Source organism: Episyrphus balteatus, chromosome 1, assembly GCF_945859705.1.
Source record: "Episyrphus balteatus chromosome 1, idEpiBalt1.1, whole genome shotgun sequence".
Classification (NCBI taxonomy): Eukaryota; Metazoa; Arthropoda; class Insecta; order Diptera; family Syrphidae; genus Episyrphus; species Episyrphus balteatus.
Genome location: NC_079134.1, coordinates 163,809,187 through 163,836,585, shown reverse-complemented (window position 1 = coordinate 163,836,585; position 27,399 = coordinate 163,809,187). Strand labels below are relative to the sequence as shown.

Sequence of the window (27,399 nt, the reverse complement as noted above, 5' to 3'; positions counted from 1 at the left end):
GGATAGTCATTTTACATGCTTCATTGTTTTCTTTCTTTTTTTTTTTTTGATAAAACTTTTTTTGTGTTCATCGAGTTGTTATATTATTTTTTTTATTTTTATAATCCTCTTTGGATTTGTTAATAACATTGAGGTCGTTATTATATTTTCTGACGTACATATGTCAATTTTTCCACGATTAACGAAATATTGTATGCATAATTTAGTGTCAGATTGTCTTCCAAAAAAAAAAAGAAAATGATGACTCAAATTGTTATACTTTATAGTATTTTTATGATAAATTTTTAATTATTTTTTTGGGAGTTAATAGGCATGAATGTAGAAGCTAGTTAACGAAATTTCAGTTAATTTTTGTCAGGTCATTGATTCTTTAGATTGACTTGTGCGTCATTACTTGGAAACAAATTGCCTTTCACAGGAATTATTCAATATTATAAGTAACCCATATTAATAGATTTTTTCTATGAATGAAGTTACACTAGCGTGTTTTATTGCTAATTAAATTACATACATAATATACACAGGTTAGTCAACATTGAACACTTTAAACAACAATAAATGATTTCTTTTATTTATTTTTGTAATATTTTTTGTTCAATGAGATGTTCTTGAAAAAAATTGGTCCTCAAACTCAGAATTTTGTGAAAAAATTAAGTGACAAAATTTAACTTTACTTTTTTCAATAATTTTCTCAATAAAGTCAATTTTGTAACAAGAACATATCATTCAGTTAACTCTCCCATATAACTTTTTTCTATAAATAATCTAAATCACCTTTCAAAAAACAAAACGACAACACCGGCAATTTTTAACCAATAGAAGATAAGAACAGAAATTATCAAAATTGGATCTGTAATTTGCTTTAGTTACTTCACTAAAACATAATAAAACAATAACAATGCAAAAAAAATAAATTCAAATTTCTTGAATTTTTACAAAAAAAAATCGCTAAATTGATAAACAAATTGCTGGAAATTGTTTATATTTTCCTTAAGCTGGTAGTAAATAACGTTGGAGCAGAAGAAATTCTAATATAAACAAGAAAAATGAATTAAAACCGGGCAAAATGCTTAAAATTATTGAAAAAAAATCGGAAAAAAATTTTGTTAGAAGTCGTACTGATAAATCCAAAAACCTAATGATGCCAATACATTTGTCAGGTCCGAAATAGTCAATTGCGCACATGTCCTAATTTTTTTTTGAAAAAACTTGCACTTTCACTTTTTTGTAGCTACTTTTCTTTAAAAAAATTAAAGAAATAAAAAGAATATTTTAAAAAATTTTAAATAAAATAAATAAATAAATAAAAAAGAAAACAAAGGAAATAGGAACGAGAGTGGCAAACTTTTTTAAAAATATGCGTGATTTTGTTTTATCAAACTCTCTTAACGTAGAATTCTTCAAAAATTAAAGTTGTTAGAGCGCCTTTTCAGTTTATTTTAGCAACTTGATCAATTTTTTTCATTTTTGGTTTGGCTGCTTTTACTCCACTGTACAACCCTGCTAACTTGAGCTTAGGAAATATTTCTCCTAGTGAAATTTTCCTATAAAATAGAGTCAATCTTAAACATTTATTTAAAACACTCAAACTAAATTTGGGATTTATGGCCCATTAAAAAAAAAAAATATGGCACATGTCTCAATCCGATGATACATGAATTCCAAAAATTAAAAATTGGATATACATAATGTTCCCACACCATAAATTTCTTTCGTAATATAAAATAAGGCTGATATTTAACATTTTGGCATTTTTTCGTTCGGCGTTGCCGTCTCAAGCTCTTCACGAGAAATTGCGAGCTATGTGTTTTACAAGAAGTCTCAACAAGAACAAGGCCAGCGTTTAGTGTGAAGGACCTCGGCGGCATAATACATCACGCCGAAATTTTTTCATATTTTCAAATAAAATTCTACAACATTTTATTTCACCAGTTTTTTGGAAAATTGGGTGAAAATTGGTTGTTGAACCTTGAACCTGAATATTTGTTTGATTTTAATTACTCTACGTTCATACGTCTTTTTGAGTTTTTCAGACAAACACAATGTTTTCCAAATTTAAAATGTTTTTTGCAGTGGCGTACGTTGAGTAGCCGGGGCCCCGGGGCAAGCCTAATTTTGGGGCCCCTTTGATATTTGGGGCCCCTTAGACACAAAAAAGTACGTATACACCATACATTTTTTTTTTTGTATGGCTAATTTATTTTTATGTTTATTTTAATGTTTTAATATGTTCGTCATGCACTTTGCTATACTTACTTAAAATGTCTATCATAAAAGTAGTAAATACTTCTTCTAGGGGCCCCCAAAATTAAATATTTAGAGACCCCTAAAATAAATTTTTTTTTAGCTTAGAATTGATAGTTCTTGGGGCCTCTGTTTTGAAGTAATATGTACATTAAGGCCTTCGTTATTTTTTAATTAAGATCCTAAGTCGAAAAACTGTTTCTAAATAATAAAAAAAAAAATCCCTATTTTTTTCAGATATTTATTTTGACGCTAGATGGCGCCCCAAGAAGGTTAAAGTTTTTTCTCATTTTAAAAAGGTATATGTTGACTTATGAGGACATTTTTTTAGATATAGCCTTAGTTTAAAATTTTTTGAAGAGGTTCTTATCTACATTAAACACCCTTTTCAAAAAGGTATAAACCATTTTAGACCAGTGCCAATCCGGTTTTCAGAGGGCAAAAGTTGAACAAATTATTAGCAGCATAAGGGTGGTGGAAAAATTTAGGATAAATGGTATATGAAAGGGGAAAAATAAATTGCCCACAAAAAAATTGGGGGAAAGGGGGTGGGTGGGCGAAAAAGTGGGGTGGGTGTCAAAAATCATGGTTTTTTACGATTTCTGTCAAAACTAGACGTCCTATAGAAAAAACTCAAATACAAAAGTTGTAGGTAGTATAAATGTCTACAACTTTTACTCAAACAATTTTTTTCTATAACCTCAAAAATATTGCAAAAAATGCAAAAATACGATTTTTTGATTTTTTATTTTTATCTTTTACAAAAATTGTTGGATTTTAACAAAACTTGGTTAAAAACTACTTTGTTATGTTTTCTATCTATTAAAAATGTTTTTTGAGCAAAAAGTGAATTTTTGGATTTTTGACGAATTTAATTTGAAAAAATAGCCTATTTTTCAATCAAAAAAGTTACCGAAAAAATTTTTGATTTTTGAAAAGTTTGAAATGAAATTATTAAGATTAAAACCTATTATTTAAGATTGTGTGGAAAAACTATACTTTTGTCTTAGAAAATATTGAGAAAAATTGAAAAAAAACAAAAAAAAACGATTTTTAAGATCGATTTTTCCGTAAATGACAGTAATATTGGCGAGAAATAATTTTCCATAGAAACTAAATTATACTTTTCTAATGGCTTTTGACCTTTTTTATTTAATTCTAGCATTAGAATAGCTCTAACGTGAAAAGTTTTTGAGATATTGAATTTTAAACGTCCAAAACACTATTTTTGTGATGTTTTGCATGGTAATATCTCAAAAACGTGATGTGATAGAATTTTTCTGACTTCGGATTCGAGCTCAGCGCACAAAAAACCATTAGAAAAATATACTTTGATTTCTATAAAAAAAAACTTTTTGACTAGTGAATTCGAATAAGTCATTCGATTTTTTCTTCCCTGTTGGAATTCACTAGTCAAAAAATTTTTTTTTATAGAAATCAAAGTATATTTTTCTAATGGTTTTTTGTGCGCTGAGCTCGAATCCGAAGTCAGAAAAATTCTATCACATCACGTTTTTGAGATATTACCATGCAAAACATCACAAAAATAGTGTTTTGGACGTTCAAAATTCAATATCTCAAAAACTTTTCACGTTAGAGCTATTCTAATGCTAGAATTAAATAAAAAAGGTCAAAAGCCATTAGAAAAGTATAATTTAGTTTCTATGGAAAATTATTCTCGCCAATATCACTGTCATTTACGGAAAAATCGATCTTAAAAATCGTTTTTTTGTTTTTTTCAATTTTGCTCAATATTTTCTAAGACAAAAGTATAGTTTTTCCACACAATCTTAAATAATAGGGTTTAATCTAAATAATTTCATTTCAAACTTTTCAAAAATCAAAAATTTTTTCGGTAACTTTTTTGATTGAAAAATAGGCTATTTTTTCAAATTAAATTCGTCAAAAATCCAAAAATTCACTTTTTGCTCAAAAAACATTTTTAATAGATAGAAAACATAACAAAGTAGTTTTTAACCAAGTTTTGTTAAAATCCAACAATTTTTGTAAAAGATAAAAATAAAAAATCAAAAAATCGTATTTTTGCATTTTTTGCAATATTTTTGAGGTTATAGAAAAAAATTGTTTGAGTAAAAGTTGTAGACATTTATACTACCTACAACTTTTGTATTTGAGTTTTTTCTATAGGACGTCTAGTTTTGACAGAAATCGTAAAAAACCATGATTTTTGACACCCACCCCACTTTTTCGCCCACCCACCCCCTTTCCCCCAATTTTTTTGTGGGCAATTTATTTTTCCCCTTTCATATACCATTTATCCTAAATTTTCCCACCACCCATATGCTGCTAATAATTTTTTTATTTTCAAAAATTATTGGCACTGGTCTATTTTTCTAGGACTAGGGGTTTAGTCAGGACATGCATGCCTTTTATGTGTTTATTAAGCCAAGCATTTTTTTATTAAAACAAGAATATGAATAACATGAAAAATAAAATAAAACCAAAAAAAAAGACATGCATGTCCTGACTAATAAATACATATTTGATTTTCCATCATCAGACATAGTTTATTTCTTTTGGGGACCCTGAAAAATTATTTTTGGGACCTCAAAATTAAGTGCTTAGAGGCCCTAAAATATAATATAATTTTTTTTTTGAGCCAAGAATTAATTAATTAGAGATCCTTAAAATAATTTTTTTTTAGCTTAGAATTGATAGTTCTTGGGGCCTCTGTTTTGAAGTAATATGTACATTAAGGCCTTCGTTATTTTTTAATTAAGATCCTAAGTCGAAAAACTGTTTCTAAATAATAAAAAAAAAAATCCCTATTTTTTTCAGATATTTATTTTGACGCTAGATGGCGCCCCAAGAAGGTTAAAGTTTTTTCTCATTTTAAAAAGGTATATGTTGACTTATGAGGACATTTTTTTAGATATAGCCTTAGTTTAAAATTTTTTGAAGAGGTTCTTATCTACATTAAACACCCTTTTCAAAAAGGTATAAACCATTTTTCTAGGACTAGGGGTTTAGTCAGGACATGCATGCCTTTTATGTGTTTATTAAGCCAAGCATTTTTTTATTAAAACAAGAATATGAATAACATGAAAAATAAAATAAAACCAAAAAAAAAGACATGCATGTCCTGACTAATAAATACATATTTGATTTTCCATCATCAGACATAGTTTATTTCTTTTGGGGACCCTGAAAAATTATTTTTGGGACCTCAAAATTAAGTGCTTAGAGGCCCTAAAATATAATATAATTTTTTTTTTAGCCGAGAATTAATAGGTATTGGGGCGGCCTCTGTTCTGAAGTAATATTCGGAGTGCCACCAATAACATAATGTTTTTATTTTGGGCCCTGATGTATTTATGTTGGGGCCCCTGAATTGATATTTAATTTTTTTCATTTGGGCCCCCAAATTAATATTTGATTGCCTCTCAACTAACGGGGTTCCTGAAAAATTATTTTTTGGGACCCTTCATAAAATATTTTTTGGAGCCCCGAAGTCATATTTTTTGGGGCTCCTAAAGTAATATTTAGTAATCCATCAACAAATGTAATTTAATTTAAAAAAACAATTTTTTTAAATTTATTTTTACGCCCCTCAGTAAAGGCTTTTGGGGCCCCTGGCATGAAGTTGTTTGCTTTTTTGGGACCCCTAATGTATTGACTTGAAGTGAAATTTGGTATGCTATTAACAAAACTTTTTTTGCTTATTTGGGGCCCCTAATGTATTGTTTGTGGTTGCAAAGATTTTTCAAGTAATATTTTTTGTGGCCCTAAGATAAAATTATAATTTTTCTTTTAAAAAAGCAGTTTATTTTTTTGGGGCCCCTAGGGTAACCTTTTTTTAAATCAATATATATTGTATCCGAAGTGATTCAAATACATTTTAATTTACTTCGTAATTCAATTTATGCTAACAGTTTTCTTCTCTGTATTGTCACCAGTGGGGGCCCTGGGGTCGGTCGGGGGCCCCGGGGCGCCGCCCCGCTTGCCCCAAGGGAGTGTACGCCCCTGGTTTTTTGAAATTTCACTTCAACTCAAACCCGATCAAGAATTTGAAAAATCTTTAATTTTTTAAATTTAGAATTCGAACTTTTTTATAGTAAATTCCTTCGCCTCAGAATTTTTTACCTCAAAACGTTTCAATATATTAAATTATAAATACCTTCTCAAAATAATGATTCAAAACCTAATGACCCAATTACCAACAAGAATATATTTATGTATTTCTTGAGCAGCATATAGGTAAATCTGTGGCATATTACATTTTGATGTTATTAATTCAAAAATATTTTCAAAAATTCCTAGAATTCTGAAAACAATTCAGTTGCATAAATATTTGTATCAATATTGTGACAACCGCATGGAAATATATTTTACTTCAAAATATCCCATTAAATAAACATGAATTGTTATTATGCTTGTTTTTAAATGATAAAATTTAATTAAAAAATATTTTTTACTCTCGCTTTCTCTCGTTTTTTTTTTTTTAAATTCAATCTTTTGTTGTTTTTAAATATTATGAATAAATTTCTATGAAATGAGATTTATATTATTCGATTCCACTCCATATATCAAGTTTTTCTGTTGGTTAAATAAAAATTTCCAACCAAAAACTTTTCAAAACAAAATGGCACAAAAAATTTTGCTAAAAATACATCCCACCAAGAAACATCAAGTCTGTGGAAGAACATATAAATTGCTTTTATTGCCAACAAAGATGACCTGATGTATGAAGTGATTAATCAAGGAGAATATAGGCTATATTCGTATATAACATGTAGGAGTATATTTTATGCGTTATATGAAATAAATGTGTCTCGGACAAATAAATTTACCTGATGCGAATGTTGGCCTGTGCACACTCCTCCAGCGCACACCCCTGTCCCCGGTACTTTCAGTTGTTCATGCTTATAATCTGGCTGATAGGGAAGCAACATCCTGATTTTACCCCAACGATTAAAGAACAGTGCTATAGCTCCAGCCCACACCATCAATACAATGAGTACGATGCCAATTTCGACGCCGCGAATCTTTTATTAAAAATGAGAAGAAAAGAAAAAAAAACCATTAAAAATTAAAAATTAATTTTAATTTTTGTTTAAATTAAATTTTTTTTTTATATAAATATTTTACTGGTGGAAGCTCCCTCTGTGTTGTTGAGTTGGTAAAATTGCTCGCCGATGTTGATATAATGTCATCCATAAAAATGGCCGGATTGAGGGCTTTATTTGGTGGCATGGCTCCGTTAAAGTCCTGCTGATGGGAAGTCTTGGGAGAATCTGTGTATTTTTTGTTTTTGTTTCATAAAAAACAAAAAAGGACGAAAGGAAAACAAAATAAATTTATCAACGTCCCAGATAAGCAAAAAAAGTTGCATATTTGAATTTACCTAGAGTTCTAAATATAATTTGCCTACTGCGATATTTTTTTCCAAGCCTAATAGCCGTTACTGCTATGGAATACTGCGTGCTAGGCGATAAACGATCTAAAATTATAGCCTCACTATTACCTGCGACATCCTGGACAACCCTGTAACTTGAATTCGTTCAATTACCATTCATTGCTACATAGCTACACACATTTATGTATATTTATATAAAAAAAATGTTTATATATAATGATTTTTTCGCTAATAAAAAGCACTAAAAATAATTATAAATAATTAAAAAAGCACTTTTCATGGTGTTGGTTGGTAGGGAGTTCAAAACAATTAACTTGTATTTACTTTCTCATCGAAAAACTGATGCAAGTAGATTAAGGACAATCCATGCAAAAAAAAAAAAAAAATTAAAAAGGAAACGGAAATGGAAAGAAATAACGTCAACGCGCTTTGTTTTGTTTTAGTTCTTTCTTTCTTCTGACAACAAACAAATAACAACAATTAGTCCTGTGGTGTTTTTGCGTTGTGGTAATGCAAAGTGTAAACACTATATTAAATGGGTCACACACACTGTTTTGGTATAATTGAAACAATTAAAATTGCACAGCGAACAAATCTAATATCTTTCGAATGACAAACGACAAACGATACAGAGCAAAAAAGCCTTAAGTTTCAAAGGATGGACAATCGGCTACTGGCTGAATTACTGCAAGTGCACCTCTGTTTTCTACTATAAAACCGATTAATGGAAGTTCTGTGGTTTGTTTTTTTATTGATTGATCGGTGGTGGTTTTAATGGGTTTAGAGGAGACTCGAGGGTGGTCTATAGTATACCCTAGATACACATATCGCGCGCAAAGCACATTGTGTCCACCTCAATTATTGGCCTCTAAAGTTTTCTTTTTTTTTCCCTAACATTAGCCCCGTCATCAAGGCAAAAGAGACAAAGGCTAGTACGAGTATAGTCCACATAGAGTAGACTCGATATAGTAGAGAGTGTGTTATTTTCAAAATATTCTGGTCACGGAATTATTTTTTGAAAAAAAAAAACCTTTAATCTAATGTGTATAGAAGTGAAAGTACCTACATATGATATGAATATAGCTAATGTCAAGTTTTTCTTTCTTCTCTTTTAGTTTGTTTTTGTTTAAGGTTTATTTCCTTTTAGATTGACTGTAGGCATTAGGTACAACTTTTTTTTTCTCTATAGGTATACAAAAAAAAAAAAAAAAAAAAAAACCCAAGAGAATAATAGTAAATTATTCATTCATCAGTTAAGAAATTCAATCGATATAATGAAAGTAATACCAAATGCTCATGAAGCATTTGTCTCATTTAAAGTTTTTACTACAGTGTTGTTTTTGTAATACTTTATTTGTGTTGTGAAATTTTGTTTTATTGTAAAGTAAGTGTATAACACGGTGTTACAAAAATGAGGTTTTAAAATATACGCGGGCGGAGACCTATCAGGTTTTGTAGAGCTAGTCGCACTGAATACGAAACGGTATTTGAAAATCCCCTAACACCCCCAAAATCTGGAGTTACGGGCAAAAAACGGTTTTTTGGACCTTCATCCATTGAAAAAATTCTAGCTTCGACAATTTTTTACCCATTTTCGATTTTTTTACAGTTTCTGATAGAAGATAAATATACTTTTTTAACAATGTATAAAACATGTAACTCGGTTAAACCACTTAGAATTTATAAGCTGTCAAAGTTCAAAAATTCAATTTTTTTTGTCATTTGCCCAACTTCGGCATCAATTTAAAGTATATGTTTTCAAAACAACATGCTATTTAAAAAATATATTCTAAAACTATATCTATTTCCCAATTGATCGAGGTATTTTTTATGAAAATCACTTCAAAATTGGCTTAGAAAAAAAAAATTTTCGATTTCAACCCAGATACAGAAATTGGAACTTTTAGGTATAGAACAAAAATGTTGTTTCGGCACGTAGTAGGATAAGTTGGGCGCCAGGATTTGATGAAAGGTTTTTGTAGAGGAGCTCAATACAAACATTTTTTTTTCTTTGGGAGGGGGGTCTATCTCCCCCCGTTTAGGTGGGAGGGGGCATTTTTCTAAAAAAAAATTATCAAAATAAAAAAAAATTATTAAAAAACAACGGCAACACTTACAGTAATAAATGATACCATTTCCAAAAGGCAAAATTGTGCATTTAATTCTAATTTTTAAATCAATATAATATTCCCAATAGTTTTTGAAATAATCGATTTCAAAGTTAAAAATAGGGGAAAAAAATTTTTTTAAAACTCATTTTATACTATTTTTGTCCAGACTGTGAATTTTAGTAAATAAATTACTTAAACAGAAAACTGCCTCAATTGATTCCTTATCGAACCGTGAAAACTATATGTTTCTACGTCTTCTAGTTTTTGGGAAAATTGAAAAATTATTTTATCAGATTTTTCTTTTTTCAAAATATTTTTTGTTTTTATTTGTTTTTATTTTTCAATTTTCTCAAAAACTAGAAGACGTAGAAACATATAGTTTTCACGGTTCGATAAGGAATCAATTGAGGCAGTTTTCTGTTTAAGTAATTTATTTACTAAAATTCACAGTCTGGACAAAAATAGTATAAAATGAGTTTTAAAAAAATTTTTTTCCCCTATTTTTAACTTTGAAATCGATTATTTCAAAAACTATTGGGAATATTATATTGATTTAAAAATTAGAATTAAATGCACAATTTTGCCTTTTGGAAATGGTATCATTTATTACTGTAAGTGTTGCCGTTGTTTTTTAATAATTTTTTTTTATTTTGATAATTTTTTTTTAGAAAAATGCCCCCTCCCACCTAAACGGGGGGAGATAGACCCCCCTCCCAAAGAAAAAAAATGTTTGTATTGAGCTCCTCTACAAAAACCTTTCATCAAATCCTGGCGCCCAACTTATCCTACTACGTGCCGAAACAACATTTTTGTTCTATACCTAAAAGTTCCAATTTCTGTATCTGGGTTGAAATCGAAAATTTTTTTTTTCTAAGCCAATTTTGAAGTGATTTTCATAAAAAATACCTCGATCAATTGGGAAATAGATATAGTTTTAGAATATATTTTTTAAATAGCATGTTGTTTTGAAAACATATACTTTAAATTGATGCCGAAGTTGGGCAAATGACAAAAAAAATTGAATTTTTGAACTTTGACAGCTTATAAATTCTAAGTGGTTTAACCGAGTTACATGTTTTATACATTGTTAAAAAAGTATATTTATCTTCTATCAGAAACTGTAAAAAAATCGAAAATGGGTAAAAAATTGTCGAAGCTAGAATTTTTTCAATGGATGAAGGTCCAAAAAACCGTTTTTTGCCCGTAACTCCAGATTTTGGGGGTGTTAGGGGATTTTCAAATACCGTTTCGTATTCAGTGCGACTAGCTCTACAAAACCTGATAGGTCTCCGCCCGCGTATATTTTGAGTGTTACACCGTGTAATTATTAAAAAGTTTTTATTTCTTTTTTTTAATTGTAATTTGTAAATTTCATAAATGACTTTAAAAAGTAATAAAAATTAGATATGATTAAATCTACATTAGTATAGAAATGAAAAAGGATTAGTTAAAAACATTGTATTAAATGAGAGGCGAGTCTTTTTACTCAGGTTGACATTAAAATTGACGTCAGTACTGTTGATACAAAATTTGTTAAGTTTTATAAAAAAAAAAAAAAACAGATACAAAATACAAGTAAAATCTAGTTAAATAATTGTATAATGTAGGAGTTTCTGGAGTAATTGATTTAAGTGGCATATTCTATTTTACTTTATACGGATCTTAAGCGGTCATATAAAACTTAACACGACTTGGTAGAGACTCAAGGAAAGCCTCCATAGAATCGGTGATGCCCCCTAGGATCTAAAGCGAAATATTTGTTATGGAGGAAAAAATGGTTAACCTCGGATTGTTCTTAAATTGTATTTTGCTTTTCCGAAAATAAATACACATACGAAAATCCTTTTGACGTGATAACGTCTTATGTATAAATCGATGAACCATGCGGCAGCCACCACAAAAAAGTGAAGAAATTTTCTAACGTTACACTCCTGCACTTTCGCAGTGCGGCAAAAAATTTCAATTAAAAATTAAAAATAAACTATTAGAGATACAAAAATCTTCTATAGCTTATTTGAAAGATAATAACCTAAAGCTTAATCCAAATGAAGGATTTTTAAAAATTCCGTCATTTTAATAGGGTAAACAGGGGTAAAACGCAAAGATGAAATTTGGGCTGAAATCTAAACGCGAAGTCGTAGAGAATTGATTTTGATAGATTGCTATAGATAGATGAGATTAATTTAAGAATAACTGCATTTAAAAAAAAAATCTAAAAAAATTTAAAACTAAGCTATAACGTTTTGTTTGAACGTTGTACACATGTTGGGGCTATGACAAAATGATGATTTTGGGTAAAGGAAATTTTTTTTTGACAATTCTAAAGATGCCAGGTGAAAGATGAGGAAAAAAAGATTAGGTGTCTGATACGCATTTTGTTCTAACACTCTGCGTTTCGAAATATGAATTTTTGAAAAACACTTTGTTTTTTAGAGGTATTTTTGGGTAATTTTTGATTTTTAGCTTTTTTTTTGAGCGTTCAAACTTATAGGTACATGTAGGTTTTGGCCTTATGCATACATGTGCAAAAACTTGGAATCGTTTAGTGAGTTTTGACTGAATAAAGGAAGAAACAAGTTTTAAAAAAACACGATTTTTTACCGTTTTTAACCGATTTTCATCGTTTTTTTCTTTTTATCTTTTTTTCTTTAATAGATACAGGAATAAAGTATATGGAGTAATGATAGACTATATGTGTGCGAAGTTTCAATCATTTTCGTATACAGAATTTTGAGATAACGGTAAAATAAAATTTTAGAATTCAACAGGTTATAACTTTTGACCAAGAGCAGATAGAAGTTTTATTAAACTTTTATGAGCATCCTGATACAATAACCTTTGGTATATCACACATAACGGTAGACTAACTGCAAGCTACACAATGTTAAATCAAGAAACTTGCGAAAAACCTCAAAACACCAGTGGAGATCTGTTGCCCCCCGAACAGCCACCAGTGTGGCCGTAATCTCACATGGTTGACTTTAAAAAATTCTAACTTCTCTTTTAGGCATCTTTGAAATGAGATTGATACGTCATATGAAAGGTGAAATAATAAGCTTTCACATGGTATATATTTTTTTATAGGTTGTCAAACAAAAAAATTGATTCCATAGCCTGAGAACATAAAAATAAATGTTTTTTTTTTTGCTTTTTTTAATGAAATTTGATCGAGTTCAAAAAATTGTAGCTCTTTTTGTAGATGTCTCATAGACCTCATCGATATACACATTTTGAACTAAGACAATAAGCTTTCAGATGGTATAAAATTTTGTATAGGTTGTTGGGAAAAAAATGGAATTAATGACGTTAGAAGATAAAAATTCATGTTTTCTTTGCTTTTTTTGATGAAAATGATTGTTTTCAATATATTATTTTTATACTTTTTGCGCATTATAAAAATGGTTTTGTTATTAAGAAGAAATATTTGTCTTTTTGTGTAAGCTTTTAAAAGAAAAAAATTAATATAATGAGAAAAGAAAAAAGTTAATTTTGTTTAGCTTTTTCTTGTAAATTATGATTGTTTGAAATAAATAAACGCTTAAATTTACTCATTTTAAAAGCACACAACCTGTTTTCTTACGACGTTATCACGTAAAATCATCGTCCGTAAACTTTAAAGCTCCCGCACACTACAGATTTTTTATCGGCCGACAGTTTAGTGAGTCTCTTTAACAATATGAAAATGTATGAAAGTGCGCAAACCATTAAAACTTTTTTAATATGCTGAATTTTATGCGATTGCATGAATTTCTGACTTCTCGGGAAAGAATGGAAGGTGTACCTATACTTCTTCATAGTCTCCAACACAATTAGAAAATCACCCAAAGTATTGACTTAGCACAATGCAAGTTGGAAAGGAACAAGGAAGAAAAAAAAAATAATAAAGTACTAATCGGTCTAACAACTTTCACGAGAAGTCAGAAATTACAATAATTAAAATCAACAACAAATACATCATTTAGTGGAGTAACTAAAGCTCAAAAATTGGCAATATTAGGGAACCCGGCCGAACAGCTTAGATTTTGATGATCTTTTTTTTCAAACGTCGGTAATTAAAAATACTTTAAAGTCTATAGATTAAAAATTGCCGGTGTTGCCGTTTTGATTTTTTAAATTTAATTGAAGATTTTTGTGAACAAAATCAATTTTTTTTCAAAAATTTTTCTTAAATTTCATAAATTAATTGATGTCAAAAGATTGTCTAGGAAATTCAAGGAAAACAAATATACGGGAGTGAGGGACAATCTTCCATAGTTCAAGCGATAGATGCAATTTTCTTATTAATTGACTTCAAACACAAAAAAAAATATTTGAACACAACGGCAACACCTACAATATTCAAATAAACATTTTTTAAAAGCTAGAAGCTTAGTCATATATGTAAAATTAAAATTAAGTTAATTGAATGAACGGCTTTTGAAAGAATGGTAATTGAACTGAGATTTTTGAAAAAAAAAATTATTGAAAAAATTTTAACATGTCTTTTTTTAAACTTGGTCGTAATATAAAATGCATTTATTTTCAAATTTTTTGTCCGCATTTATTATGATTTTAAATTATAAAAGAAAATGTCAATATGTATTACGGTTTATGAAAAAAATTAAAAAGTATTTCATTTTCGAAGAACTTTTTTTAATAAAAGTTTTGAAAAAAAATGTAACTTATTTTTTTTTTTAAGTTTAACATCTAAACATAAAATTATTTTTTATTCATTTAATAACCCTTACTGTTGAAAGTTAAATAGCAAAAATTTAAAGTTCCTATTTATCACAGTCTTTGAGAAAATTAATTATTATTTTAATGCAAACATTCAGTTTTAATAAAAAAAACCATTGAAATTGAAGTAATTTTCCATTGTTTTTTCAAAAGTGTGATATATTTTACCTTTTTTGCTTCGAAATTCAACTGATAATATTTATGGCCAAAAATTTTTTTTTAAATAAATTCATATTTTATTAGAAAAAGTGTGGAAAAAAGTCATTTTAAATTTTTCTAATAACATTTTTTTTTTTAATTCTGAGTTTGAGGACCATTTTTTCAAAAAGTCTTGATTAAATTTAGTGGATTTAAATTTAAGAGATAAGAATGAGCTTCTGGCTTTTTAAAAATGTATTTTAAAATATTGTAGGTGTTGCCGTTGTTTTCAAAATATTTGTGTTTGAGGTCAGAATGTTAGAAAATTGCATTTATCGATTAAACGATGGAAGATTGTCCCTTACTGCCTTTTATATATTTTCCTTAAATTACCTAGAGAATCTATCATTTGTTTTATGAAATTTAAGCAAAAAAAATGGTTTAGTTAAAAAAAAAATTAATTTTAATTTAAAAAAAAACAATACGGCAACACCGGCAATTTTTAATCTATAGACTTTAAAGTATTTTTAATTACCTACGTTTGAAAAAAAATCATCAAAATCAGAGCTGTTCGGCCGGGTTCCCTAATAATTTGCTTTAGTTACTCTACTAATTACCCTTTTAAAAAATTTTATTACGAACCTGCTTTGGGTTTGCGCTGTTTTGCGGTCGCCATTTATGTTCAAAAGACCGAAGGTATAGGTTTTTCTACTATTTTCATTCATAAACATAAAACGTGGCCTACCAACTATTACTTATCGAGTATCTATTCATTATAAAGCTTCTTTTATTTTTAAAAAATCAGCTCTTTGCTGTTTCAAGATATACTCGTACAACTTAAGTTCTGAAAGGGTCCAAAAATATATTAATATGGGAAAAATACCTAATGAAAAGAGTCGGATTATTTAGGAAAAACATTTTTGATTCCGTTATTTATGGAATATTCTCCACATTGTTATCAAATTTTGAAAAGAAAATTGAACACGCCAACTTTTATGGTAACTTTCCAAAATAGCGTAGTGCATTTTTTTTACACTACGGTTCATTGAATTTGGGTCATGTAAAATTTCGAGTACTTGGTTGGGCAAAAAGTGATAGTTTCTTAAAATTTTTGAATGCATTTGTTAGCAATGTTATTCAAGGTTCCGTATCAAAAAAAAAAAAAAAATTGGGAAAACCTAAGATTTGTAGCCACGGCATATGAAGGACCGTCACAGAGCATTCAATTTTTTTTTGAATGCCCATAACTCTCAGCCATAATATATGGCTACGATTTTTTAAATTATTTTTCTAATAACTGTCACCACCTACCCTATCTACCGTTTTCATTTTAACTTTGGCTTTAGGGACACCCTGTATACATAGTACATTAGGGTGGTTCTTATGTGGAACTTGCAGTTGGGAACGGATGAATAAAGAAATTTCTAAGGGAGTAATATAAAGTGATTTTTTTTGGCCTCCTGATTATTAAAACCATTTATTTTTGTTGAAAACTTAAAGTAATTCTTGTTCAAACAGCAAAAATTAAGTGTGTAATCTAATTTATGAAATGAAATAAATAAATAAATCAATAAAATTAACTTCAATGAAATGTTAGTTTGCGTTTTCGACGACTTGTAAAGTTCTCGTTTGGGAAAAACTCAATTTTAATAATTTTAGCTCTTTTCAACAAAACGGCATACTTTAATTAAATTTATCCATTTATTAGTGACTGAATAAAAAATCCTAGAATTTCTTTCTGTTTTGGAATGGAAATCAATTGAAAAAATTCCTAAACCTAATTTCCACGGTACAATTATAAATTTAGTTCTTCAGACTAAACAAAAGGATTTGATATTGGATATACCAACTAGGGATATTTTTATTCTCTATCTTCGGTTATGAATATTAACAGTCTAGAAAAGTATCCTAATCCTGTGATGCTTAATTTTCAAGGGCTGAGGTAAGCTCGCCGGAATCCAAGGTTCGTTCTGAGGAAAGCAATCTTAAAAACTCAGTTAGAGAGAAAACACCGAATTCTTTCCAATTAGTAATGTTCTTTATTCTTTTAATCAACTAACTACTTTCTTATTTACAATTATTTATTCTTTCTTTATTTTTCTTTATTTATTATATTTTTTTTTTATTTATTACATAATAATATATCCTAACATGCTCTGAATAGAAAAGCCCTGCCTTGAGTGGGAATTAGCCCAGGCCCAAGGTGATAGGGAATATTCCAAGCACACCTCCTAACGAGGGTGAATAGAGCGCTACCTATAACTCTCGGCGAAAGCCCAGGCTCAAAATGAGTGGGAAGTAATTAAGTCCCTAAAGCACAGCCTCCTAACGAGGGTGAAAGAGTTATTTATTAAAACTAAAAACTTTTATTGAAAATAGGAACAATTAATTAAAATTGAACCACGGTCACCATAACCAAGTTGCTATTCAACTCTAGTAGCGGCGGGAGAACTACTTCTGTTATTGAAGGTTGACGATTCTCCATCTTCTTCGGAAATTTCACCTCTACTTACATATATTTTTACTTAGACTGAATGTGAATTGTAAAAACTAAACATTAATTCTAGTACAAAATTACACATTATAATAATTCTTAAATATAAGATGTTGTTGTTGTTGCTATTGATGGTGTGGTGATGGTTGGTACGCTTATAGTCCGGGTGGTACGGTTGTTTGGATTTCATAGTCCGGGCGTACAGTTGCAGAATTCGATTTCGGTAATGCAGGTGATGGTAGTGGAATGGGTTTATAGTCCAGGCGCTACCGGTTAGTAGTTCAGTTTATAGTCCGGGGGTATATACATATAGAGAAATGTAACGCTTCGTTACACACCCCCCTTTCTTACGGAGACGAGAACCTTCTCGTCTGTTATAGGTCTCCCTATCGGTAAAAAAAAAAAATAGTTCATTATAAATTTTGTAAAATTCAGATTAATCAAGCCGAAATGAAATATTTTTTTGATATAGAAGATAAAAGTAATTCATATAAATAAAAAAAAGTTTAATCAAAAAAAGGTTAAGGAATTAATTTTGGAATGGGAATGGATTTGTGGTATTCCCCAAAACGGAGTGAAGCTCGGTTGCCGCTTCTGTTTAACAACACCAAAACAGGTCCCCATGGGCGTTGAATAATGAACTTGCGCTGGCGATGGTGATTCTGTCGCAAGGATATGCCCGCAAAAGGATCAAAAGTTAGTGACGGATCGTTGGGCAATGAGGTAGTTTCCGGTGGTAGGGCTTTAAATTCAAACATTCTTAATTTCTTGCGAGCGCAATGGTGGTGTTTTGGTACGGGTCTGGTCGGTTTCGGTGTGGAGTTTTTCTGCTTCGGAGTGGTCTGGTAAGCGGTTTTCTGGCGACCTGCTGCAGCAACGGCTGGCTTCGGATATTTTCGACGAACTGGTACGGTAGCGGTTGGTTTCGGTTGGCTATGGTGATCTGGTACGGTGGCGGTCGGTTTCGGTTGGTTTCGGCGGTACGGTGCGTTAGTGGTTGGCGGTGGTATGTTCTGGTCGTCTGGCGGGGTAACGTTTGCTTTCGGGTTGTTCTTCGGTGGTGGTTGGCTAGTGACAGCGACTAAAGGTTTACGGCTGATATCAGGGCTATGCTTCGACGGCGGTTGCGGTTGGTGGGCAGGTAGGTGCGAAGTTACATAGCAGACTGATAAGTTTTCACACTGGTTGGTTTTTCCTGTAGTAACGGGTTTGCCACCTAGAAAGACCTGAAGGTTTGCCTGCTTCATGAGATCTACTCCTAAGATCATATCTTCTGTAAGGTTGGGCATGAATGTTGCTTCTCCGTACAATTTAAGGTCTCCAACGGTGAACGTGGCCGTATAGTGTTCAGTGGTCGTAACTGGGTTCCCATTGGCTAAATCCACTGCCTGGTGCTTGAACATCACAGGTAGTTCTAGTTCTATGAACTGTTGTCTTAATTCAGGACCAACAAAGGTTTTAGTGGATCCGGTATCGACGAGGGCTTGATAGGTTCGGTCTTCTACGGTGATCGGCATGAAGTATCGGGGATCTTGATCGGGTGGCGACGTAAGGACAGCTACGGAGTTTCGGCGGCAGTTGCAATTCTTCGTGAGTCTCCCATCCTCACCACAGAAAGAGCAAAAGGGACGGAAGGGTTTGTGGCAGCTTTCTTTTCGGTGGCCTTTTTCTTTGCAGTTCCAGCAGTGAGTTTCCCTGTTGTATGGAACGGTTGCGGTTGGACCACGAGGAAAGGATTGCGCAGGAGGCACTGTTGAAACTGTTGACACTACTGGACGGCTATTGCGTTCGTCATTCTTGATGAATTCAAACTCTTCTGCCATATCCATCAACTCATCTAGAGTGTTGAAATCCCGTCGGCGGATATATAACCTATACTCGGGTCGCATATTGTCGAAAATTCTATCAACATTATCGGCTACGGTTATGTGAGGATGTTGTCGGATGAGGTACTGGATGGCTAAAAGGAAATCTTTCGCTCGCTCACGGGGACCTTGGCGTCTGCGCTTGATTTCATCCTCTAATTTCTGGAGGTAACGGGCGGGTAAAAAGTAGCGGATGAAAGCCTCTCGGAAATCGTCCCACTGAGTGAAACTTTCACCTTTAATTCGCAACCATTCCAACGCGGTGCCTCGGAACAATTCGGGAAGTGTCCTCAACATGTCGTTCGGCGGAATGTTGTAACACCGAGTCAGTTCCGTGATTCTTTCAAGGAATTCTAGGGGATTTCCTGAGGAATCGAATCGTAGGCCCCACTTGCGAACAGTATTCATTACTTCGGCCTCGTAACTCAAGATGAGCCGATTCGAAGAGTGAGGCTGTATTGCGGGGTGAAACTGGTCTGGACTTGTGTTGGCGGCAAGGTAGTGCTGGCTTACAGGCACTGGCGGAGGATTGCTTGTGGCAAGGAAAGTTTCGGCGGGTAGTTGAAATCGGTCTGGCTGAGTAGCCCGAAAGATGGGCAAGGGTGGAACGGGAAGTGTGGTCTGAAGGAATATCGGAGATTTCAAACCTTTATTATTTGACACTTCGGATATTTCATCTTTAGAAGAATCGACGTCACTGGCTTCGTCAGAGAGTGTGGCATCATGCCTTTTCTCCGTGAGGTCCTCCCAGTGTTCACACAAGTTCTGCGTGGAAGCGTGTGCCCGTACTTGCTTTAGATGCTGACTGAGACGTTGCCGGAGGACCTGCATGTTTCCATCAGTGTCTAATTTTCGGGCTGTCAGCATCTCAATAAGTTCGGTTTTCTTCATGAAGTAGATAAAACCAAGGTTTTTGAAGGGATTTCCTTCATCGGACGGTGGTGGTGATAAATCGTCGGGCATGGCGAAGCGGGGGAAGAAAGGTTAGTTGATAAGAACGTAATTGGAATCGGTTTTAGCGGAGGTCGGTGGAACCTGTCGAAGATTTCTTGGTCGGACGGCGGCGGTGAGAATTCGGAAGAATCTTCTAAGGTCCCTGCTCGGGCGCCAATTTGTGATGCTTAATTTTCAAGGGCTGAGGTAAGCTCGCCGGAATCCAAGGTTCGTTCTGAGGAAAGCAATCTTAAAAACTCAGTTAGAGAGAAAACACCGAATTCTTTCCAATTAGTAATGTTCTTTATTCTTTTAATCAACTAACTACTTTCTTATTTACAATTATTTCTTCTTTCTTTATTTTTCTTTATTTATTATATTTTTTTTTTATTTATTACATAATAATATATCCTAACATGCTCTGAATAGAAAAGCCCTGCCTTGAGTGGGAATTAGCCCAGGCCCAAGGTGATAGGGAATATTCCAAGCACACCTCCTAACGAGGGTGAATAGAGCGCTACCTATAACTCTCGGCGAAAGCCCAGGCTCAAAATGAGTGGGAAGTAATTAAGTCCCTAAAGCACAGCCTCCTAACGAGGGTGAAAGAGTTATTTATTAAAACTAAAAACTTTTATTGAAAATAGGAACAATTAATTAAAATTGAACCACGGTCACCATAACCAAGTTGCTATTCAACTCTAGTAGCGGCGGGAGAACTACTTCTGTTATTGAAGGTTGACGATTCTCCATCTTCTTCGGAAATTTCACCTCTACTTACATATATTTTTACTTAGACTGAATGTGAATTGTAAAAAACTAAACATTAATTCTAGTACAAAATTACACATTATAATAATTCTTAAATATAAGATGTTGTTGTTGTTGCTATTGATGGTGTGGTGATGGTTGGTACGCTTATAGTCCGGGTGGTACGGTTGTTTGGATTTCATAGTCCGGGCGTACAGTTGCAGAATTCGATTTCGGTAATGCAGGTGATGGTAGTGGAATGGGTTTATAGTCCAGGCGCTACCGGTTAGTAGTTCAGTTTATAGTCCGGGGGTATATATATATATAGAGAAATGTAACGCTTCGTTACAATCCAATAAACATAAGATTACAAAAGAAGCTGCTTAATATAATCAAAACAAAAATTGTCAACCTATCACCAAAATCCTATATATGTATGTAGGTAGAGTCTACCTGTGAGAGTGACCGCAGCTACCATAGGAAAAAATTTTTGTCGAATTTTTTTCGGGGGAACCCCATAAAATGTTCCGCCTTTGCAGATTTTTAGATAGCCAAAATTTCAGCTCGATTGGATAAGTCTAAATGGTGCCGACACTCGCTCAAAGTATCAAAAATCTCTGTTTTTTCACTGTTTTTCGAAGAAAGTTAGCTCTAGCTCCCAAACAGATGGGGTTATTTTCACTTTTTATATATTAAATGAAAGGTAGTGTTATTACACATAATTCAGATTCAAAATTTGTTTAGTTTTACAAAAAAAAAAAATATTGTCATCAATTTAAATTTTCAGTACTTACCTCAAAAAGAGCTGAAGTGCAAACTCGATTTAAAATAAAACTTTCTATGTTATAGATTGATGTTACCTATCTAATTGAAATGCTTCTCGTATTATATATAATAATATATAATAATTTTATCAATTATAGAAGCACAGAGTAAAATTGACTGAAAAAAAAAAAAACAAAACAAAAAGGGCACCCAGTGGGGGTTGAACCTGCTATGCCTGGATTGATAGGCGAGTGCTTTAACATCGGGCTAACTCAATGTTGACAATTGTCGTGACAAACTAAAACAAATCTTAAGATATTCAACGAAGTGTTATGGAATTTTCAGGATTTAAGCTTTTAATAGAAAAAAAATTAAATTTTAGAGAAATAATTTTTCTGTTTATTTACGTTTTTTTTATAGAAAAAAAAAAAATAAAATGCAGTTGTAAAATACATATTTGTTGTTTTTTTTATGAAGTTTAAGCTTCAGAGTCGTTTCGTTGGTAGTTCAATAATTTTATTAAGATAAACTCTCGCTTTTTGCTAATTTTCCTTTGTATATAAAATAAATTAACTTAAAATAAAATGTGAGTATTAATTCTGTTGCGTTTTTGTTTTAAGATTAAAAGAAATTTTAAGAATTGTTAGTGTTTTCCAGATATCTGTGGCAACAAGGAATAACAACATAAGTCAACTTATGTCAAAATTGAGATTTTCACAAAATCTGATGCACAATAAGCGATTCTATCTACCATATTTTTTTCGTATTTTTATCTTAAGCGGTTTATGAATTACAGATAAAAGAAAAATGACATTAGCATTGACTCCTTATGGGAAGCCAAACTTTCAAAACGCTCTCCTGAAAAGTTGTAAAAACTGACTTATGTTGTTTTTCCTTGTTGCCACAGATATATTTTGTGTTCGTTGATATGGCATTGGCAGCAAACACCCGAGAAAAAATTTTTCTTGTAGGCTATCCGTCTCATCAAATTACAGGGTGTAAATTACCCTCAAATCGTCAAGTTTTGTCAACACTATTTTTTAATTTGCGAATTGTAAAATTAAATTTAAAGGAATCTGCAAGACTTGTCATTCGAGAGGTACTTATTTTTTGGGAAAAAGCCAGAATTCAAACAAAATATGAAAAAGATGCCATTGTTAAATTAGAAAAACTTTACAATGAGTGGAGAAATTACCAACGAAATAAAAACAAAACGCTTGAAAGCACCAAAAATAAAATAAAAGAATTTGCGTTGAAAATGGACGATCTCTTTGATATAGCACATCGAGATGCCTTGACCATTACTGAAAAAAAACGCAGAATTGAAGAATTCAGATTTGATATTGGTAAGCTTTAGTATTATTATCATTTTAATTAGATCTTTGCTAATGTTGACTGATTTTAAAAGATACTGAAGATGACGCGGAAACACAGGGGACGGAGGAGGAAGCTCAAGAAGAAGTATATAGCCAGAATTCTGCGGATTGGGATAGAATGGATGTTTCTCTATCTCAGGCAACCTCTGGGCCATCGGGTAGCAGGAAAATGAGGTATAGTCGTGGGGTGAAAGAGCTGTTAACAATGAAACTTTCTATGTTATTAGATCGATGTAAGGTATCTGATAGAAATGCTTCTCGCATAATTATTGCTACGATAGAAGCACTAGGGCAAAATCCAATTGACTTTGTAGTTTCAAAATCAAACTTACATTCAACAAGAAAAAACTTTTGCTTGGTTTAATGCCCCAAGAGCTTATCTGGCTCCTAAACAAGATCTTGATCTTTTGCTTAATTGCATTGAATACCGCAAGATAGACAAAGATATTTCAGAGAAGGCTAAATTCTCAAACCATTTATGGTATTTGAGTTCAGAGCTGGTAGGTCTGGCGTTCTTTGACCCAACTTTACCAGATGGCGAAAAATCAGAAATGGCCAACATAATTTTAAAAAACAGCGAAACAGAAACCAACAGAATAGTAAATCCAAAGCTACATCCACATGAAATTGAACAATTTGTCACAGCAGGGTTAAAAAATATTGTGAACAAAGAAACATTGAACTTTTTCGGCCGATTGAAAATAGACACAAGTTTTCTCAAAGAACCTCCAAATCTTTGGCCCGAAAACCCCCATTTTAAAGAAGGCTTTAAGAAAGTGAAAACACTTAAAGTCGTAAATGACATGGCAGAAAGAGGAGTCAAGTTAATAACCGATTTTAATAATCTTTTAACTAAAGATGAGGAACAAAAACAATATGTACTTCAGGTAGTCAGTGAGTGCCGAAAATTATATCCTGATGCTTCCAAAACTACTTTAAGTAAGTCACTTGATTAAATTTTTTAGTATTTACTTCAATAATTATGTATAAGAAATTTAACACGATGTTAAGTATTTTGTTTTTTAGAAATCTGTTAAATGTTTCGATTTTTTTTTAAATAAAATAGTAAAAAATAAAATGCACGACTGGGGCCGCACGTACTTGCTCTTGCAGTTCAAAGCCTTTTTATGTTAGCTTACTTGTAGGTTATTAGAGCTGCCTCTATATACATTTTTAAGAAATTTGGTTGATGTAGGGGAAGAGCCGGCATGGAGGCCAAATGTTAGTTAAATAAAAATTTTTTTTATTTTACTTGACTTTTTTGAAAAAAAAAACTAAAAACGCAGTTTTACTGCAATTACTTTGAATATTACGCACGCAAAATTTTATCAAAATCCTTAGAGCCATTTTTGAGAAAATTACAATAACTCCATAATGATGTACGGGAAGAGCCGACATCCGCGATTTAAAAAAATGTAAAGACCATATTTCCACTATCCGTATTTTTTGAGAAAAACTAAAAACGCAGTTATGTTAGAACTATATACAGCATTACGTGTGCTAAATTTAATCGAAATCGTTAGAGCCGTTTTCGAGAAAATTGCAATAACTCGAAAATTTTGTATGGGAGGTATACGTTCTAAGCGAGATATTAAAAAACAAAAAAAAACCAACCTTGGAAATTACGAAAAAAACATCCATACCAAATTTCAAGAAAATCCGTCCACTCGTTTAGGCTGTAGCTACTTGTACAGATGGACGCACGGACGCACCGACGCACCGACGCACCGACGCACCGACGCACAGACCGACGGACGTCATGACGAAACCCACTTTTTTGGGCTTCTCCATCATCGTAATGTTAGTTTTGATTAAAACCTCGAATTTTTTTTTTTACACGAAACCAATACTTGCCCTATTGAGCAAGTAAAAAGTTTCATTTGAAATCGAGTTTGCACTTCAGCTCTTTTTGAGGTATGTACTGAAAATTTAAATTGATGACAATATTTTTTTTTTTTTTTGTAAAACTAAACAAATTTTGAATCTGAATTATGTGTAATAACACTACCTTTCATTTAATATATAAAAAGTCAAAATAACCCCATCTGTTTGGGAGCTAGAGCTAATTTTCTTCGAAAAACAGTGAAAAAACAGAGATTTTTGATACTTTGAGCGAGTGTCGGCACCATTTAGACTTATCCAATCGAGCTTAAATTTTGGCTATCTAAAAATCTGCAAAGGCGGAACATTTTATGGGGTTCCCCCGACCAAATTTCGAAAATCGATTTCTTGCGGACACTCTAATGGTAGACCTATGTATTTATAGTAACAGATAGATATAAAAGTTAAGCCTTTTTCTATCTTTTTCTCTTATGATATTAATAATAATAATATTTTCTCTATCCACTCAAATATCCTTAATATCCTCATGTTTTATTCATACAACTGATAAGACATCATCATAACATAATCTTTATCTTTATCTATTATCTAGAGTTCAAATCGTCTATATTTGTCACGTTATTATACTAAACAGGAAAAAAAACTGTACCATAAAAACTGTTTATGAGTAAATTTGCATAAATGTGTCAAATTTTCCCAATGATTTCTTACATCTGTTTTTCTTTTTATCTTTTTTTTTTTAAACGGAAGTGAAGAAGTTGATATTCTATGAAGGACATTTCTTTTTTACTTTTTTGATATTTTTTTTTTTGAATGGGGTGTTTGATTGTATCATTTGATTTAGTTGCAAATTTGGTTCATTTCTTAAAAATTTCCTCTACTTTTAAGCTTAACAATTTAATACTGCTTAAAAAAGTTTGGTTTGTTTGTTTAATTTAAGGTCCTGCTCACATATTTAAATTTAATGCTTAGGTATGTTAAACTTCATCTAACTGCCCTCAATCTTAAATAAAAGTTCATTAAAAGATACTTCTAACAAACTTTTTGTTTTTATTAGATGAAACATGTTAAGTTGTGAAATAGACTTATTGACACATGAATGATGTGACGTAGGTACTTTCGAAATCTTATTTTTTTTTTCTTGTGATTAGTTTCTTAATGATTTTCTATTTTCTGTCTCAATGAAAATAAGCTTAAAAACTTAAGTTACACTTAACAAGTTTTCGTAAGAAGGCATCAGAAATAAGAGCCAGGATGTCAAGTGTCAAGCATGTGTGCATAATCAAAGATTTTTTTTGTTTTGAAATTGGATAAAACTTTGCAGTTCTATGGTCCTTCTCTGGTCTTCAAACTTTGTTCCTTCATTTCATTGAACTTCTCACCCGTCAGTCATCATTAAAGTTCGAGCCATTGAATATTGATTGGCATGCTTTGTTTTTATCTGATTTCACAGTGAAAGAAAGACAGAGAAAAAAGCTATGCAAAAATTCAATCAACCATATTGGAAAGGATATTTGATCTGTTCAAAGGCAGTTAATGTTCCATAATATGACATGGCCGTCTTGTGTTGTCCATTCTTTTGTAAAAACACAATTTTGCGCTTAACTTTCCAAATAACCAATAAGGTTTTATACTCGCATTTCTTTTAGAAGCGTATAATCATCCCAAACAAATAAAAACTTATAAAAATAAATTATTACAATCGACCTTTTTTTTTTTTACTCCCCATATGATTTTGATTATATGAAGGAAAAGGACTCCTTTCAGGCTTCACGGTGCTCCAAACCCAAGAAAAAAACAAAATGTTTATGTATGTGGTTTGAGTTTGATGTGATATGGATAACATTTTATATCAGAATAAGTCATACAGAAATTCTGATAGCCTAAATCGTTCTATTGTATTCGAACGGGGGCTATTCCAAAAGTTTGTAGGCCACTAACCATGATGGCGAATTGGGAATTGAAATCCTTTATTCTTAACATCCTTTGCGGTCTTCACTCGGTTAAGCATGAAGGATGTGAATATTTTATGATTTATAAAGTTTTTTTTTTATACCGCCAACATATAGATATAAGCAGATATAAAAGCCCTGTGGGGTTTGCTATGGTTATAATCTGTCGGTTTCAGTGTTGTTTTTTTTTTATTTGGGCCAGAAAAAAAAAATGAAATGAAAAATCTTGATAGCAAAGCCAATAATTGGTTATTTAGCTAAAGGCAACAATAGACAGGCCTTTCAGATTGCACAATGTAAATCGATTATAGGGGATTTTTTTTTGGCATTTTCAATATATTCGCGTATAGATGGGAATATCCCTCAGATATGTTAGGTCACCCTTTTTTTATTTGTGAAAACTTATTCAACATGAAATTTTAATGACTTTCATTTTGAATATTCAACTGTTGGTATAAATAATTTATCCTTGTCCAAACACATGTTTCTTTTTGTATTTTAAGAGTGAGATTCGTGTTTGCAGTTTTTAGGGCATGACAGTAAAAGTTTTTGTGTGACCTTTAAAATGGAAACTATTTCAATGACTTGTGCGTAATGGCCTCAAAAATATTAAAAAATACAAAAATTTACAAACTACAAATGGGAATTGCTTGACTTGGAATTCAAATAAGAAGTTGTTTACCAAAATAAAGTAAAACTAACTTGTATGAAGGTAAATAACATAATAATTCATTTCATATAGCTTATCATTTCATTAAAAGCATTGAATTAATGACAAGGGCGTTTAAATACATTATATTCTTGTATATTTTACCTTGTCCTTGAGCATTAACTATCTC

The 27,399-nt window shown here is 31.6% G+C and overlaps 2 protein-coding genes across 10 annotated transcripts in view; one reads left to right on the top strand and one right to left on the bottom strand.

Moving 5' to 3' along the window:
* LOC129913752 (uncharacterized) overlaps positions 1 to 27,399 on the bottom strand; it is a 123,264-nt gene that overhangs the window by 23,405 nt on the left and 72,460 nt on the right. For 7 of the 9 annotated variants that reach the window (XM_055992638.1, XM_055992581.1, XM_055992608.1 and 4 more), the window contains 3 exons: positions 7,610 to 7,755; positions 7,354 to 7,499; positions 7,056 to 7,250 (listed from right to left, as the gene is read on the bottom strand). In XM_055992638.1, the coding sequence (XP_055848613.1) occupies positions 7,056 to 7,250; positions 7,354 to 7,499; positions 7,610 to 7,755 (487 nt within the window). The remainder of the gene's footprint in view (positions 1 to 7,055; positions 7,251 to 7,353; positions 7,500 to 7,609; positions 7,756 to 27,399) is intronic. The other 2 variants (XM_055992600.1, XM_055992663.1) reach the window with 1 other exon arrangement.
* On the top strand, positions 22,592 to 23,162 carry LOC129913808 (uncharacterized). The gene is made up of 2 exons (XM_055992677.1): positions 22,592 to 22,736; positions 22,799 to 23,162. Exons 1-2 carry the CDS (start codon positions 22,649 to 22,651, stop codon positions 23,128 to 23,130), a joined length of 420 nt encoding a protein of 139 aa, XP_055848652.1. The 5' UTR covers positions 22,592 to 22,648; the 3' UTR covers positions 23,131 to 23,162.